This window comes from Netta rufina (assembly GCF_964035555.1).
Source record: "Netta rufina genome assembly, chromosome: 21".
NCBI lineage: Eukaryota > Metazoa > Chordata > Aves > Anseriformes > Anatidae > Netta > Netta rufina.
In genome coordinates, this window is record NC_140145.1 from 10,447,179 (window position 1) to 10,461,819 (window position 14,641).

Here is a 14,641-nt window from a genome sequence, read left to right on the forward strand (position 1 = left end):
GAGCAGAACTGGGTTTCAAGCCTGAGTGTAAATTATCATGATCAGATCTAGCCCACTTAAAACTGGTAGTTCATTTTAATTGAATTGTATTAGGCTAGACACTTTATGAATACAAAAGCATCGTGCTTGTCAATTCATGCAGGGCTGAATTTGATTTAAATGGATGTGGATGCAGGTGTCCCCAAATTTCACCTTTCCTCTCTGATCTAATGAAGAATCTATTCAGCTCTTTGTGGGACTGAGCCAAAGCCTGTTGACGTTAATGAAGACTTTACTCTCAAGTGAAATAAATGAATGAATCAGGCTATATATATTTTTTTTTTTACTTTCTGTTGTGATGATCCCATGCTCTGGAGAGCTCTTACATTCTGCATGCGTGCCAAGAAGGAAGAGGGAGGAGATACGAAGTGCCAAACTTTAGACAAAGGCACAGATTGCACTTCTAGGGCTCAGTCAGGCAGTGGGGGGTGAGGTGCTGTGCGTGGCAGTCCCAGTGCAGAATTTGGGCTGTGCGAGATACCAGGAAGGTATTTTATGGCCTGTCCTTGCTGCCTGTGAATCGCTCAGCAATTCTGTGTGGGAGGTAGCGGAGAAGCACAGGCTGTTTATTGAACACGGAGTTTGGGGCTTTTTTCAGAGGAAAAAAACACTTGCCCTTCTCCACTGATTGTCAAGGCTGTTAGCCTGTGGTATTTCGTCTTTTTGAGCAGAATTTGTGTGCGCTTCCCTTGTACAGATGGGCTAAAATTGAAAGGCTCCCGTTTTATAGGTTATCTCCAGAGCCATATGTGTTGGGCACTGGGAGCGTGCGAGGTTTATTTTAAAGCTGTCTTAAATTCTCGTGCAAGAGCTGGTAGGAAAGTGTGTGGGTGTTGGCCTGAGACACCCGAACTCCAGACCATGGGATTACACACTTCAAGAACATCAAACGGGTTTGCCTACACTCGAGTTTCTCTAGATAATTAATAGCTAATTACATTGAGTTCAGCTAAATACTTGTGCATGTTGGTCTGTGTACTGCACAAACAAGGTGCGGGGAAACAAAGGCTCGTGGAGCATCCAGACGAGCGTGTGCAAATGTCAGCTAACTCGAATTAATTGGCAATTGGTTACCTTGAGATGGAACCTCACTGCTTGTCATGATAAATGTAATTAATGGCCTGGCGTTACGTGGGGAGGTCAGTCTGGATGGGCTAATGTTCCCTCCTGGCCGTGATATCTAGATAACTGAAATTTCACGTTTCCTCTTCCGTTCCCATTCTCGTGTATGTTCTTGGGGACTCCTGCCTGGCAGAGACTGGGATGCGTGGTGTCAGCCTCTTTGCATTTACAGTAATGTAAAACATCAGTTCTTATAAATCTCATTTCTGCACGCCCCGTCCCTCCCTCCTTGGGCTGATAGCAAAAGATGACGGTTGAGGCGAGTCAGTAGAGCATGAACTTCGTGGAGGGGTTTCTGTCTCTGCTTTCTCAGCTCTCCCCCTCCCCCAGCCCCTGCTAATAAAATCCCTGAATACCAGCCCTTTTCTTCCATTGTAGCATCCAGTTATTTTCTTTACTTTTAGCAAACTCATCTGTGTCTGATCCTGTTGTTCTTACTGTCAAATGCAGTCAGATCGGAGTGAAAGGGAGCAATTGAGTACGTTCTGCAGCTCTGGGAGCCTGTGAAAGCGGTGTGCAGGATTGGCTCCTTTGTGCTGAAGGAATAAAATTTTCCCCTCTGCAGAAACTTTTGCATCATTTGCATTCCAATGGAAGCAGCAAATTGGGCCTTTGGTGTGGAGCAGGGCTTTTTATCGCAATCAGCAGCGAAGCCGGCCTTTTTCCTACCCTCAATTGATAAGAAGCCAGGAGCTCGTTGTTTTGGGAAGGGCGAAGGGAGAGGTACTCCCATTATTTCCCAAAACAACCTGGACAGATTTACAAGCGCTTTGTGCTCGGCTTCAGCTCAACTCGATGAGAAACGTACACGTAGCGACGTCGCCTTGGAAAAAATCTGGTAGCGCTCTGCGGCCACAGGAGCCAGCCTACGAATCCGTCTGGGCTGGCCTCGTAGCTCCTGTCTCTTAAGCTTCTGGGGCACCAAGACACACGAGGGTGCAAATCTGAAGACTGCCTGGTGGCAGCGACAATCCTGCTGGTCCGTGGTGTTCCTGGCAGTCAGTTCTGCGGTGGGAATACCAGCAGGGCCGTTGTCCAGAGCCCCGCGCTCGGGGTGCGGTACCTGCGGGAATCCCCCCGCCTCTCCCAGGCTCCCACCGCTGCTGTGCTGCTGGGAATACGGAGCCAGCTCCAAAAGTGCTACTGACAGACTTCAGAATTATGATACAGTGGAGCTGTGGTGTAATTCTTTGTTGGAGAAGTTAGAGGCCTAAAATGTTAAGGCTTATTGTTATTCTGAGTTGATAATCTCTGCCTTGCTTTAATAATTTTTCCTCATGCCTGGATAGCCTGCGAGTTGCACAATAATCACTCACACAGCTTTGTAATCAATGCCCAAAGTAATAGGATTCCGCTGGCCAACGGCAATTAATAAATTTGTGTCTTTTTTAAAACACTAGCAAGTCGGGCCTGAAATACGACTGACTGGCTTTCCTCATTTGCATATTTATTGCAGTGGAAAAATTCTTGCCGAATGATTGATGTTGAGCCTGCCTCTTGAATTCCAAACAGCACATTATTATGAAATGAAAAATGCCGGCCATACAGTTGATTAAAGTTGAAGACAGTGGAATCGGTGTTTTTTAAGATTGTGGGAGAATTAAAGGCATATTTTAATAGATGTTGACAAGAAGTGAACTAACAAAAGCAAAGCAAAGGATTTGCTTGAAAAGATTTAATCAAACGTGTTTCTTGGGGGATTAATTGCTGGGGATGACTAGTGCAAGTGGCTGGCTTGTGGATTTGAATGAGAAGTATTGTTCTCAGGCCAGCGTATCGAGTGCCGTTCTGACCTGGAGTTTAACTCCTGTCCCCCGGTCGCCTGCAAGCAGGGAGAATTTCCCCTCTTCATCTGAGCGTCGGGATAAATACGTGTGCCCGATAACGACGCTTCTCGTTACGTGCAGCTGTTAAAATAAAGCGGGTTGGCTTCGCCTCCCTATTTACGTCTGCACAACGCGGCTGCGTGCCGGCACCGTGCCCGCGGGAAGGGGGAACTCCCTGGTCAAGCCTTGGTCCAGCCTTTCGTCTGGTCTGAGGAGGTCTGTGGAAAACTAAAAGCTTGTGTGCCGACAGTATTCCTGTGGTGCCAGGTCCTCGGATTTAATTGAGGGGAAAAAGTCGTGAATTGCCAGCTTTGGTTGGGCTCTGAATTTCCGCCGTGTCCCGTGCTCCGTGCTGGTCTGTGGGGGGATGGCCCAGCAGGGCCCAGTGCCCTGTACTGGTGTGCAGGGACAGGAGGCACAGCGAGCAGTGCCCAGTGCTTCCAGTGCCTGGTTCTTCAGCGTGGCGGTGGTGTCATTAAAAAATTCAGTGTTTCCCACCCTTCCCTGTGGGTTGGGGAGGGTAAACCTCAAAAAAAAGCAACGTTTCTCTGGCTCGGTGCTCTCTTTTACCCATGGGCTTCCAAATGCTGCTCGTTCCCAGCTGCCTTTCCCAGCACTTCTCCTCCTGCGCTCAGCGGAGTGAAACCCCAGGAGTTTTGCCCCAAATTTCAGGATTGCATCCCTGAGTGCCACACTCTGCACCCCCAACCCGAACCATCCAAGCGTGCTGGGTGGAGGCACGCAGCCAGGCAGGGAGGAGCTTGCCTGGCGGAGCACTTTTGGGAATCCCACTGGTTGGCTCTCCGTGAATACCTTGGAAAACGTGCCCTCGAGGCACCTGCTTTTTTCCACCGACTCGAAGTGTCTCAGCGTGAGGCCGCTCCCTGCTGCTCCCCGCCAGCTGCTTGGCGAGATGCAGCGAGACCCCGTTTTTAGAGGTCACGGAAAGGAGCGCCGGGATTTTTCTGCCCAGGAAGCTGCCTTGCTGTTGAAGGGCTGGATTTACAGCCACGGGGGGGTCCAGAGGCCATCACAGTCACAATTCCCCACCGCTGGGGTTTTGGCAGCAGCGTAGGTGCCCTCCGTGTGTGGTGGGGCCGGGTCCCTGCAGCCAGCCCCGTACCAGGGGGGTGCCAGCAGCAGAGCGGGGTTGTCTGTAAGCACTGGCATTGACAGAATTGATTTTTGTGGGTTGAGAGCAGCAGGACAGATTTCATCTCTGGTGGGTCTCCTGACACTTTGATACATGGCACCGCTATCCCTGAACGGAGCGAAATACTCCAGGGCTACTCTCTGGCTGGGTGAGGGGATGTATAAAATGAGAACGTATGAGGGAGTATTAAGAGAAAGGCACGCTTTGATTTACTGATACCGGCTCCCAGCTTTCGTGCTGGATTGATATGCTGTCTGCTGGATCTGGAACAACTTTTTCACTCCTCTACACAAAACGAAGGGGCTCCCGTGGACTCTTCAAAGTGACTCCTCCAAGTGAGCGTCTTGCCGCAGCGGCTCTGGAAGCTGCAGCCAAGCCCCGCGTGCTGTGCTGGGGGAGCAGCCTGCAGGGGGATCCGCTCAGCATCCCTGCTCCTTGCCCAAAAAAAAGGACGGGTGGGGAAGGTGTGAGTTGTGCCGAGGCGCTGTGGGCTTTGTTCTGTCAGCGGAGCAGGAGGCAGAGGCCTGGTGGCTGCCGTAACGCGCCGGTGTGCTCGGCAGCTCCGTGTTTGTGACTTTTCTGTTTAATTGTCTGTTTCAGATGAGGAGCAGCGTTAAAAGAAATTATGTGCTGGGGGGAGGAGGAGAGCAGGAGGGTTAGTGCCTGGCTTTCCTTCAAGATGACAGCGTGCAGCCATGGAACGGTTCGCTCTGACGCTGCCTTCGTTCACAAGAGGGTTCGGGCTTCTCCCCAGCGCAGGCGGTGTAAAAGCAGACGAGGGCATTAGAGGGAAGCGAAGGCGAGGAGATGGGGAAGCAAAGAGTCCCTCCAGGAATTAACTGCGAGATGGGGAGGGCTGGGCTGGGGGGGAGGAAGGCAGGGAGGGCGACACTTGGCTTCAACGTTGGGTTTCCAGCACACTTAAGCACCCAACAGTAACAGCAACGCCATCCGGTAACGCTGTTAAATACCCAAGAACTGAAAGCAGGAAATTACCCAGCTGTAAGAGGCTCATGATGAAGCCACTGTCTGCAATAATTAGCCCTCCCACCTGGTTAGACACATGGCCATTGTCTTCCCTGCCCTCTCCATCCCCTTCACTCCAAATAAAATTGCTTCCCATCCCCGCTTCTCTTGGGGTCCGTATCTCAGAGCCTGGGGGAGCTTGAGCCTGTCTTTATTCCTTGCCTGCTCGCCGTGGCCCTGATATACCCCAGAAGAGCTGGAGTGCTACTCCAGTTGTAATTGACAGGATCAAAGCCGCCTGGGGTGCATTAGCACTGCTGCTGGAGGGTAGGCAGCGGGTAGAAAATAAACAGTTTGGGAAGCTCTGGGGACATTTAGCTGTGGCGCAGGCGGTCGGAAAGGTTTTGCTGCTGTAAGCTGTGCAGTCAGGGTGGGGTGGGGGCACTTCTCTCTGCAAATGCTGCTTTAGCTCAGCCACGTACAACAAATGCAGCTTTAAGGGCTTTTGTCTGTCTCGTGGAATTGTTTGGTGCTGGCACGCGGCTGTTCTACAAGTACAGCAAACCCGATCTGTTAATGGGTTACAGGAAGAGCTGTCGGGACGTATCTGTAAGGAACCGCGGGCCGGGGGAGGCTGAGTCCAGCTGCTGATCTGCAACAAAAATCTGAGAGCGTCTCCTCCTTGACAGTCCTGTTACGGAGGCCAGGCTGTGATTTATCTGAGGCCGGTGACAAGTAGGCAATATCACAGTGGTAACACGAGGGAGATTGAGACCTCCGAATGTCTGCGCTGATTTCTTCTTGCACCGTGTGTTTGTAGCTGATGAAGATTTGCTGTTCGTTCTGCCCATGATCTCTCTGTCCTCCGGGAAAACAAAACCAAAAAAGCAAAAATCAAGTGGTGCAAAGTTCCCTCCATCCCGTTACGCTGGCTACAAAGCAAGAAGCAGCTTTGGGAGCTGAGCAGAACAGCCCCATTGGCTTCACGTCAGCGTAGGAACTGGCAGAGGAGCTGCCGGGAAGCTCCGGGGTGCGTCCCCCCAGCCTGCAGGGCTCCTGGGCAGCGTACAGAGAGGTGGTGCAGGCCTGGACAAACACTTGTTTTAGATCAGCGTTCTGCAGGGAGGCTTGTTGGTTGCCACACAAGAACTGTTTTTGCAGAACAGATGCTGCAGCGGTGTGCAGGTAACCCTTCCCGACAGCTCGCTGCGTGTCCACGGAGAACATGAGATCACTGAACAGAGATTGTTTGCTCTGCACCTACACAGACACAGGAAAATTGCCAGATATGTTGGGTAGGCAACATCAGAACTACCGTCAGGATTTGTGGCCTGTGTTTCTGCTTTTCTGATCAGAATCCTCACATCAAACTTGCCAGGCCATTGTTTAATTTTGCCTCGTAGATCAGATCTTGCTACATTTAATTTTACTTACAATCTAATTTTTATACCTCCTGCGTGGCGAGCACAGCGGCATAGAAACCAGCAATAGTCACAGCCCTGCAGGAGTTCATTTTTTCTTCTTGCTCTCCCTCCTTCTGCTCCCTATACCATGCGCATTACGTACAAGAAAGAAAGGGGAGAGGTCAAGCCTAGATGGGACGTGTGTATACACATTTTCCCTTGTGCTGCGTCATAATATTTGACTGGAGCTCAAAAACACAAAACACAGGACAGAAAAGAGTTAGTCAGCAAAAAGGTTGTCGTGTGTGTGTCGTGAAACCCTTCTGCATGCATTTCTGTGTTTCTTCAATGTGTTAATCCTTTAGGCTCTGCAGGCTGAATGTTTGTCAATGAAACATTAGATCAGTGTACTCCCGCTGTGCAGCCAGGCAGAAGTTCAGAAGGCAGTCCCCCCTCCCTCCCTCCCTCCCTTTCTCCCTCCCTCCTTTTCCAGAAAAGAAGTGCTCTTTCTTAGTGTGGTGTTGTTTGACATTAACAGTTATAAATCAGCTTAAAGTCAAATTCACAGCTACTTAGAGAAAAACATTCAGTTTTATGCACAATAGCTGCGGCAGAAATTCAGATTTGAGATGAAGCTAGGTCTTCACCAAAAGCAAGGATCTGTGGAAAATCCTCACATGTGTCTCTTGCTCTGCAGGTTGTAAAGCTGTGGAGGCGCTGCTGAGGGTTCTGGTGGACATTCAGGATGAGCTCCTTTATCAGTACCCAGGCACGAGGCACCTGGTAGATGGAAAACAATCAAAACATGAGAGGTGAGTACAAAACGAGATGAGACCTTTCTGAGTCCTTTGCTGTCCAGCTAAGCAGAAAAATGCACAACTTTCTTGGGTGACAGGCACGCTGGACACATGACTGTTTACATTCCCTAGCCTGTTTTGTAATCTCTGACAGTGGAGAAGAGGCTACGCCGTGCCTCCTTCGCACAAGTATCACCACGGAGTGGAACGAGCATGGGTTGTAGTGGAGGGGCTGTTAAGAATCCACACGTTGCTTTACGCAGGGTGTTTAGTCTGTGTTTTTCTTCTAGCGATGATGAAATTCCCAGCAGTAGCGATGAAGAGCAAGTGGTGGAAGCTCAGGAGAAGAGGAGGCGCCTCCCCAAGCGAAAGCTGACGATGGAGGACTACCCGGACTTCCTCGCCAAGCGGTACGCTGACTTCAGGACGTACCGGAACAGCGTCCTGCAGAAGTGGCACGAGAAGACCAAGCTGGCGTCTGGCAAAATGGGCAAGGCAAGGCTCTGCGTGTGCTGACGTGCTTGCCGTTAGCAGAGGGCTGTGGCACAGCAGTCAAGGAACTGGTAGGGGTTTCTGTGGCCCTCCTCCTCCACAAAGTGTATACTTTAATACAATGGGTAATCATTTCACCCTAATGTCCCGGGTCTCCTAGCGTCTGTGAGTTAGTATTAATCATCAAGAAGTTCATCTGAACCAGAACAGCAAAAGCATTTTATTAAGCCAGGCCTCGGATTGCCTCAGGTTGGGAAGGGAAGGAGAGAGAGAAACAAATAAAAAAAATCCTAGCAAAAATCCTGCAACAAAGCCCAAACCCCCTCCTCCTGGAATGCTCTCTGCTTATCCACTGACATGGAAAGATAGAGGAACACTGCTGCCTTGAGGAAAAGCTTTCTGCATTATCTGACACTAGTTAATGTTGTTGCAGGGTTTCGGTGCCTTTGAGCGTTCAATCTTGACTCAGATTGATCATATTATGATGGACAAAGAGAGATTGCTACGGCGGACACAGACCAAGCGATCAGTGTATAAAGTGCTGGGAAAGAAGGAGCAGGAATCTCCTCCGGTCCCTGAATCTCTGCCTGAAAATTCGGTAAGGGTGTTTTGTTTATGTAACCCATCCTGGGGAAGCAGTGAAACTCTGCAAAACAATTAGCTCGAGCCTTTAGCAGGTAATATCCCTGTTTGGGAGAGATTTATGGAGGACCTATCTGAGTGTTGATTCGTGTAATGTAATGGCTAACAAAAAGATGTAGACATTTCAATTCCATTTTTATGGCGTTTGCATTATCTCCTGTGCCAGCTCCTGACAGGGGAAAACAATGTTTGGGCTGTGATTGTGCTGTAGGAACTGATGGTCACTAAATCAGCTTCTTGAGACAGCAACTGCAAAACTTTGTTTTTACTCTGGAGTTTAGAGTCTTTAACCCAGAAAATCATACTGCATGTAACCTACGGAGTATGGTAGTAGTAAGTCTGTTATTAATTTAGTATTTAAGAATGAATAAATACTCAATTCCGAGAGATCATGTAGAGTTACTGCACTTGCAAGATATATTTTTGCCATTACATTAAAAATATCTGTAGTATTTTGCCAGAAAGACTTTGTATAGTCCTATTTATTTCCCAGTAAAGGTATCATAAATCTGTTTTGACATTGGCAGCATTTCTGCCTTGCCTTTAAATGTATTCCTAGTCCTTAAAAGCTTGTTATGATGGGAGCTTTTCTCCAGTTTTTCGGATCTTCAAGTGTTTACAAGCTGCTACACATGAACTCATCAGAGTTGGGGACAGAAACATGCACGTACGAGCCTTCAGTATTTCCTTTGTGCTTCTAGGAAGTCCTTCCCCAGACTGATTCCAACAGGCACCTGAAGGACATAGATGAGGAAATCTTTGATGATGATGACTTCTACCACCAGGTAAGTGGCAGTAAATCCGTGGTGGTGTTATGGCTCCACTTTTTAACATTTACCAAACCAAGGCAGTCAGTTCTGTGGTCTGCATTTCTCTGATCAGTCATCTGTTGTAACATCTGAAGTCTCTGGAGATTCCCCCAAGGATTTCACTCTCCACTTTCAGTGTAGGGCTGTGTGAGCTCAAACTGGTGTCGTGGATGTAAACTGACTGCCATTACTGGAACTGCTGTGCTCAAGTCAGAGCTGCAGGAGAAGGCCTGTGTCTGTAGTTCTCACTGGTGAGCATTGCTACGCAAGAAAAAAAATCACTGAATTCTCCAAAGGTGACCGTGTTGCTGTGGGTAGAGTCCAGTTATGAAAAATGATTCGAGTAGATTCTCAAAAGCACCTCAGTTACTCTCATCTCGACCTAAATCATCTCATCTACCTACAGGATGAAAAAAACTGCGGGGCTTCTATAGCACTTCTCTTGGAGTTGTGCCAGGTTGGATCGGGGCCAGCTATTCTTTTTATTTGCAGAATTCTTAGAAATGAGCAATCTGCACCAAGCGTGTGGAGGCTGAAGCTTAGGGAAACCTTGTGTTTGTAATTTATTTAATAAATGACAGTGCCAGCTTTATAAAATACTGAAACTGCCATATGTTGAGGAGTATGATTCACTGTAAGTCGTACTCCAGTGCATGAAAAACTAGTTTTGCTCTGATGATCTACAGAACATTTTAACTTCAGGACTAAACAAATACAATTATATCATTAGAAAGGCAGAAATTTCTGATCTGAATAGTTATTAAAGTGGCTAGCAAAGTGTTCAGGCGGTGGAAAAGAGCCATGTGGCTGTGCTCTGATAACTGATCTGCCCAGGAACATGCAAATACTTTCAAAATTTGGGATTTCATGTTCAGAGCCAGGACTAAAGAGGACAAAATGACACGTTAAGTTGGTGATTCTTGTCTGTGTTTTATGGGTAGGAATTACAAGGAAATTCAATGCAGCCTTTTTTTCCCCCTCCAAGAAAGTTTTCAGCACACTTCCAACTACTGCTGTTGCTGAAGTGTGAGAACATTTTGCACTAGACTTCAACTAGCCTAGAATGAGGGCAATTCTAAAAACCTGTTGAGTGTTTCATGGTCGTGAGGGACCTGCTCGGGGCAGACTGCCTCAGGGCCAGGAGGGTGTTCCACGCTCGCCAGTGTCGAGTTTCACAGGTGAGTGAAGATGTTGGCTTCATCTGCATGGGCTTTAAAATGGAGATTGGCGAGTGTGTGGTGTTGGCAGCAGGGGTTGAAGAGCCCTAGTTTGTTATGCAGAGGGATAACACTGACCTAGAATGTGGGGGCCAAGTGGACCTGAAGCCCAGCTTTGAGGTTCAAGTGGACCATAAGAACACAGAACTAATTAAGGAAGTATAATAAAACAGTGAAGTGGTCAAGGAGAAATCGCTGCGATTGGCGGTCCTTGGACCTGTGCTTATTGGCCATGCAATGTTAAATTTTTTAAAGAAAATAGCAATAGATGAATGGTCCATCTTCCTTTTTAATAACTTTAACTTCGATAAATCCTCACTTCAGAATTATGACTAGTCACAGCTTAGCTTTTCCCCTCACTGGTTAATTGGGGTGCTGGGGTTAATCTAAATTAAAACTTAAACTAATAGAGGTCATTGAGGGAAGAGAATCACCTGAGTAAAACAAATGGGTCTGCCAGGCACAACTGTGTCTTGGCCATTTCCCAAGAGGGAAGTGGCAGCAAATTGGAGTTGTTTCAGCATTCGGGAGAGGTGAAGGATGGGTGACACCGGTTTAATGTACGGCACCCCCGGAAACATTCCAGATTGCATTCCTCGCTGTACCAACTGCTGCCTCCCGCGCGCGCCGAATAGGAGCAGGACCAGCCAACAACATCTGGCAGCACAGCAAGGAATGGGTGCAACTTTCGAAACCCCATAGACTCTAAATATGGTGCTTAGCCTGGTGGAGGCTTTAATCACTTACTACACTTTGGCAGCGGGCTACGACAGCTTATCCTAGCCTCGTACATCACGCACAGACATCTGCTGAGCTGTGAGGCAGCTACACATTCATTTTCCTTTCTTGCCTTTTTTTTTTTTTTTTTTCCCGTCCCTCCCTCCCTCCCTTCCACCCTTCTCCTCTCCTCCCGTCCCCAATATGCTTCCTGGGAGAGATGATCTGTAAAGATTACTGCTTCATTGTGTGCAAGTAATTGTGGGGATGCCAGCCCCTTGACAGACACCGCGCAGCACCTGTTCCACTGACCTGGTTAATTTCTTCTGTTGAGTGGGATTTGGCAGAGATTGGAGCTGAAGCCAATTCAGTGATAAGGCTAAAGAAAATGGCTGTATGTTTTCTGTCACCTCCCAATTAAATTGGTTTCATAAAGTGCTTTCCTTTATTTGTCAGGGTGGTAAGCTGAAGCTGAACATTGCATTCAGAGAGGGTAGAGTGCATTACAATGGAGCGCTGACAATACGGAGAATGTGTTTTCTTTCAGATGGGTCATAACTGTGCAGTGCTTTTGTGTGCGCGGCTGTGTGTGCATGCATGTGTGTACACGTACAAATAAAATGTAGAAAGGGAACTCGGTCTTCAGGAGCAATCAGCAGCAACGGCTCTGATTGCTGGAGCTGAGGTGCTCAGAAACTGACCTCAGCATAACACTTATTGCAAAGACTGTGTCCATTTCAGTGGGTGCTTTTTTCTTTGTATTTAAATTTAGGTACAGACTTTTTTAGTATTGCTTTATTTTTTCTGAAAAATGCTTTATGATCATTTATTTTGATTATTATTTAGTATCAAATAGTATGATTTATTAAAAACTTGGATAAGAAGGACATGAGATACCAACTTTCTGTATATTTCAGTGTGAAATTAAGTAATTAAAAATGAACGAGATCTGATAAATGTGCACAAATTAATTAAAGTAGCTCTGCTGTTGTGTTATAGATTATAATCCAGAGCTCTATAATGAGAGGAAAGCCGAATTTCTTGACTTGGTCTGGTATTTGCTGGAATTCACCATGTGGGGCTGGTGGAATTTTACAGTGATCCAGGATTTAACTCTGCTCTCACTGCTCATCCCACTTCACCTTTCCCCACGTTCCTCACTTGTTTTAGAAGCAGTTACAAGTGTTCTTGTGGTGGCCCGTGTTGAAAGGTAATACATGGCCAAACTGAATGCTGCAAGTGCAGCGTTTTTATTTAGGTTGCACTGGGTGAGCGTGGTTAAGTTGTTCCAAAAAGATCCTCATTAGTGACAGCAGTGAGAGGCTAGACCCCATTTCTTCTAAACTCTCGTGCATACATGGTTTTCAGGAAGAAAAAAGGCTAAATTTTCAGAAGTCACATTTATGTAGAATTCATTACAGCTGATATTGCAGCATTAAGATTTAAAATTCCAGCCTGCTACCCGAGAGCTGCTGGTCTGCCATGCTACAGTGGAGATTTTATTATTAGTTTGAAATACTCTAGTAAAGGAGAGTGGAAATTGGTTTATTTCCAACAGGAATTACGTTAGTGCTCATGTGCTAAGCGTTCCGCCGGTCGCAGCTCTTCCCAGAAAAAAAGTTCATCACCGATGGCAGCAGGTGTGCCTGCAGAGAATTAGGAATCTGCATAATCCCTGCTCCCTTTACTCTCCTGCTCCCTCCTCCCCTGGTTTTGTTGTATGTCCCTGCTTTTTATAACACCATCAGTCATGTTTGTGATCACCACAACTTCCAGAAGCTAAGCAGAGCTGCAGGGGATGGGGACTTGGAGTCTTGCAGCAGCGATGGCAGCAGTCTGTGGGGCAGGACTGGTGTGGTGCTGCAGAGGACTGCCCTTCTTCAGCTGCTGCCTTGTGCTGCAATGAACTCTGTGTCCAGGATTTGCTCCCGGGCTGGGTGAGCTTATGTAGTGAGAAGTCGTGCTCCACTCCTTGTTTATACCATAATTATTTAGGAAGAGAGTTGATGTTGTAGAAAACTGCTTTGAGGCCTTGTAACTTCATTGTTGTTCCTTGTAGGGTGGCACTGCATGTGCCTGCCCTCTTCTCACACTCTGTGTGCAAGATGGGGTGTTTCAAAGTGAGGAGGAGATCTTGCTAATGTTCTTTTTCCCAATTTAGCCTTCAGAATTCCTCCTTTCATCTGCGTGACCACAAAATGCATTTCTGACTCTCTTGTTAAGATACTTGTAGCTCAATTTGTTTCTCTGCTGGGCTGTACATCTTCCCAAGTCACAGCTTTTTAACATTCTTTACATCCTTGAGTCCCAACCAAGAGTAGGCCTAAAGCAGTTCCTGGGCACATAGTGTGTTTTCCTCTTTCAGGTATTTGATAATGCCATAAACAAGTAATTACTAATCTAGTGAACTATTAAAAGTCGATCCTGGTGAAGAATAGAGAGAAGACTGGCTTTCTGACAAGCTGGTTTACCTTAATTAAACTGGTGAGTGATTAATATGGACAGCTGATCTTGTGTCTTTAATTAGATGCATTTAGAGTTTTGTGTGAGTAAGAGATGTCTCGAACCATCCCACAGGTTAATGGCAATACAATACTCTTATCACAGGCATGTATCTTTCAAATGGCTGGGTAGATGGTTAATAACACGTTTTAAAGCTTGATTTGAAACGTCTCTTAATGGGATATCAGAAAATACGCAAGTCAATGCCTATTTTATACAAAACTGAATTTCAATACAATATTTTTTAAAAAGTGACTGTCCAGAGATTTCACCTCGCAGGTTAGATTTTTACATTATGAATCGATTACAGGAAATTATATATCAAAAAGTGTTTTGGGGAGGATTTAAAAATGCAGTTTGAGATGCAGTACAAATTTCCTCTGGCACTGCAAGAAATCCAAATGGTGCTAAGCTGTTAATGTGTGGCAGCTCGAAAGAGGAAAAGAAATGTCTTGTTTCTGTGTCAAAGCAGAATGCAGTGTAAAATGTAAAAAGAGACGTGAAACAGAAGCAACCTTTTCATTATTTATGCAGTTTACAATAACTGTACAGTGTACATATATGAAAAAGAAGGCAAAAATGATGTGATTTATCATGTCTGTCCAAAGAATAAAGAAGAGAAAAAATATAAAGTATTGAAATTATGTTGGTAAAATGCAGCTCTGACAACTTTTTGTTCAGAAGTGGAGTGACTTTGCACTTTTACCACTGAACAGGAAAAGCAGTTGGTGTTTGTAGTCTTACTTCTTCACTTGGACTTGGCAACCTGTGCTCAGCTTCTCTCTTTTGATTTCCTACAGTGATTTTGTTATAAAAAAAAAAGCAAAAAAACAACTGCTTTTTAAAAATGATCGGAAGATAACTTAATGATAACACATTTTTTTAATGTGACATGTAATGTTACAGCTCTCTGAGACATGCTGAAGGTAATTTGCTTGAGCTTTTGAAAGGATTTT

General features: G+C 46.4%; 1 protein-coding gene across 1 annotated transcript in view; it reads left to right on the forward strand.

Moving 5' to 3' along the window:
• The window catches only part of AATF (apoptosis antagonizing transcription factor), a 49,400-nt gene that overhangs the window by 9,839 nt on the left and 24,920 nt on the right, over positions 1-14,641 (forward strand). The window contains exons 5-8 of the mRNA XM_084299458.1: positions 7,207-7,321; positions 7,597-7,801; positions 8,232-8,396; positions 9,142-9,225. Of these exons, the coding sequence (XP_084155584.1) occupies positions 7,207-7,321; positions 7,597-7,801; positions 8,232-8,396; positions 9,142-9,225 (569 nt within the window). The remainder of the gene's footprint in view (positions 1-7,206; positions 7,322-7,596; positions 7,802-8,231; positions 8,397-9,141; positions 9,226-14,641) is intronic.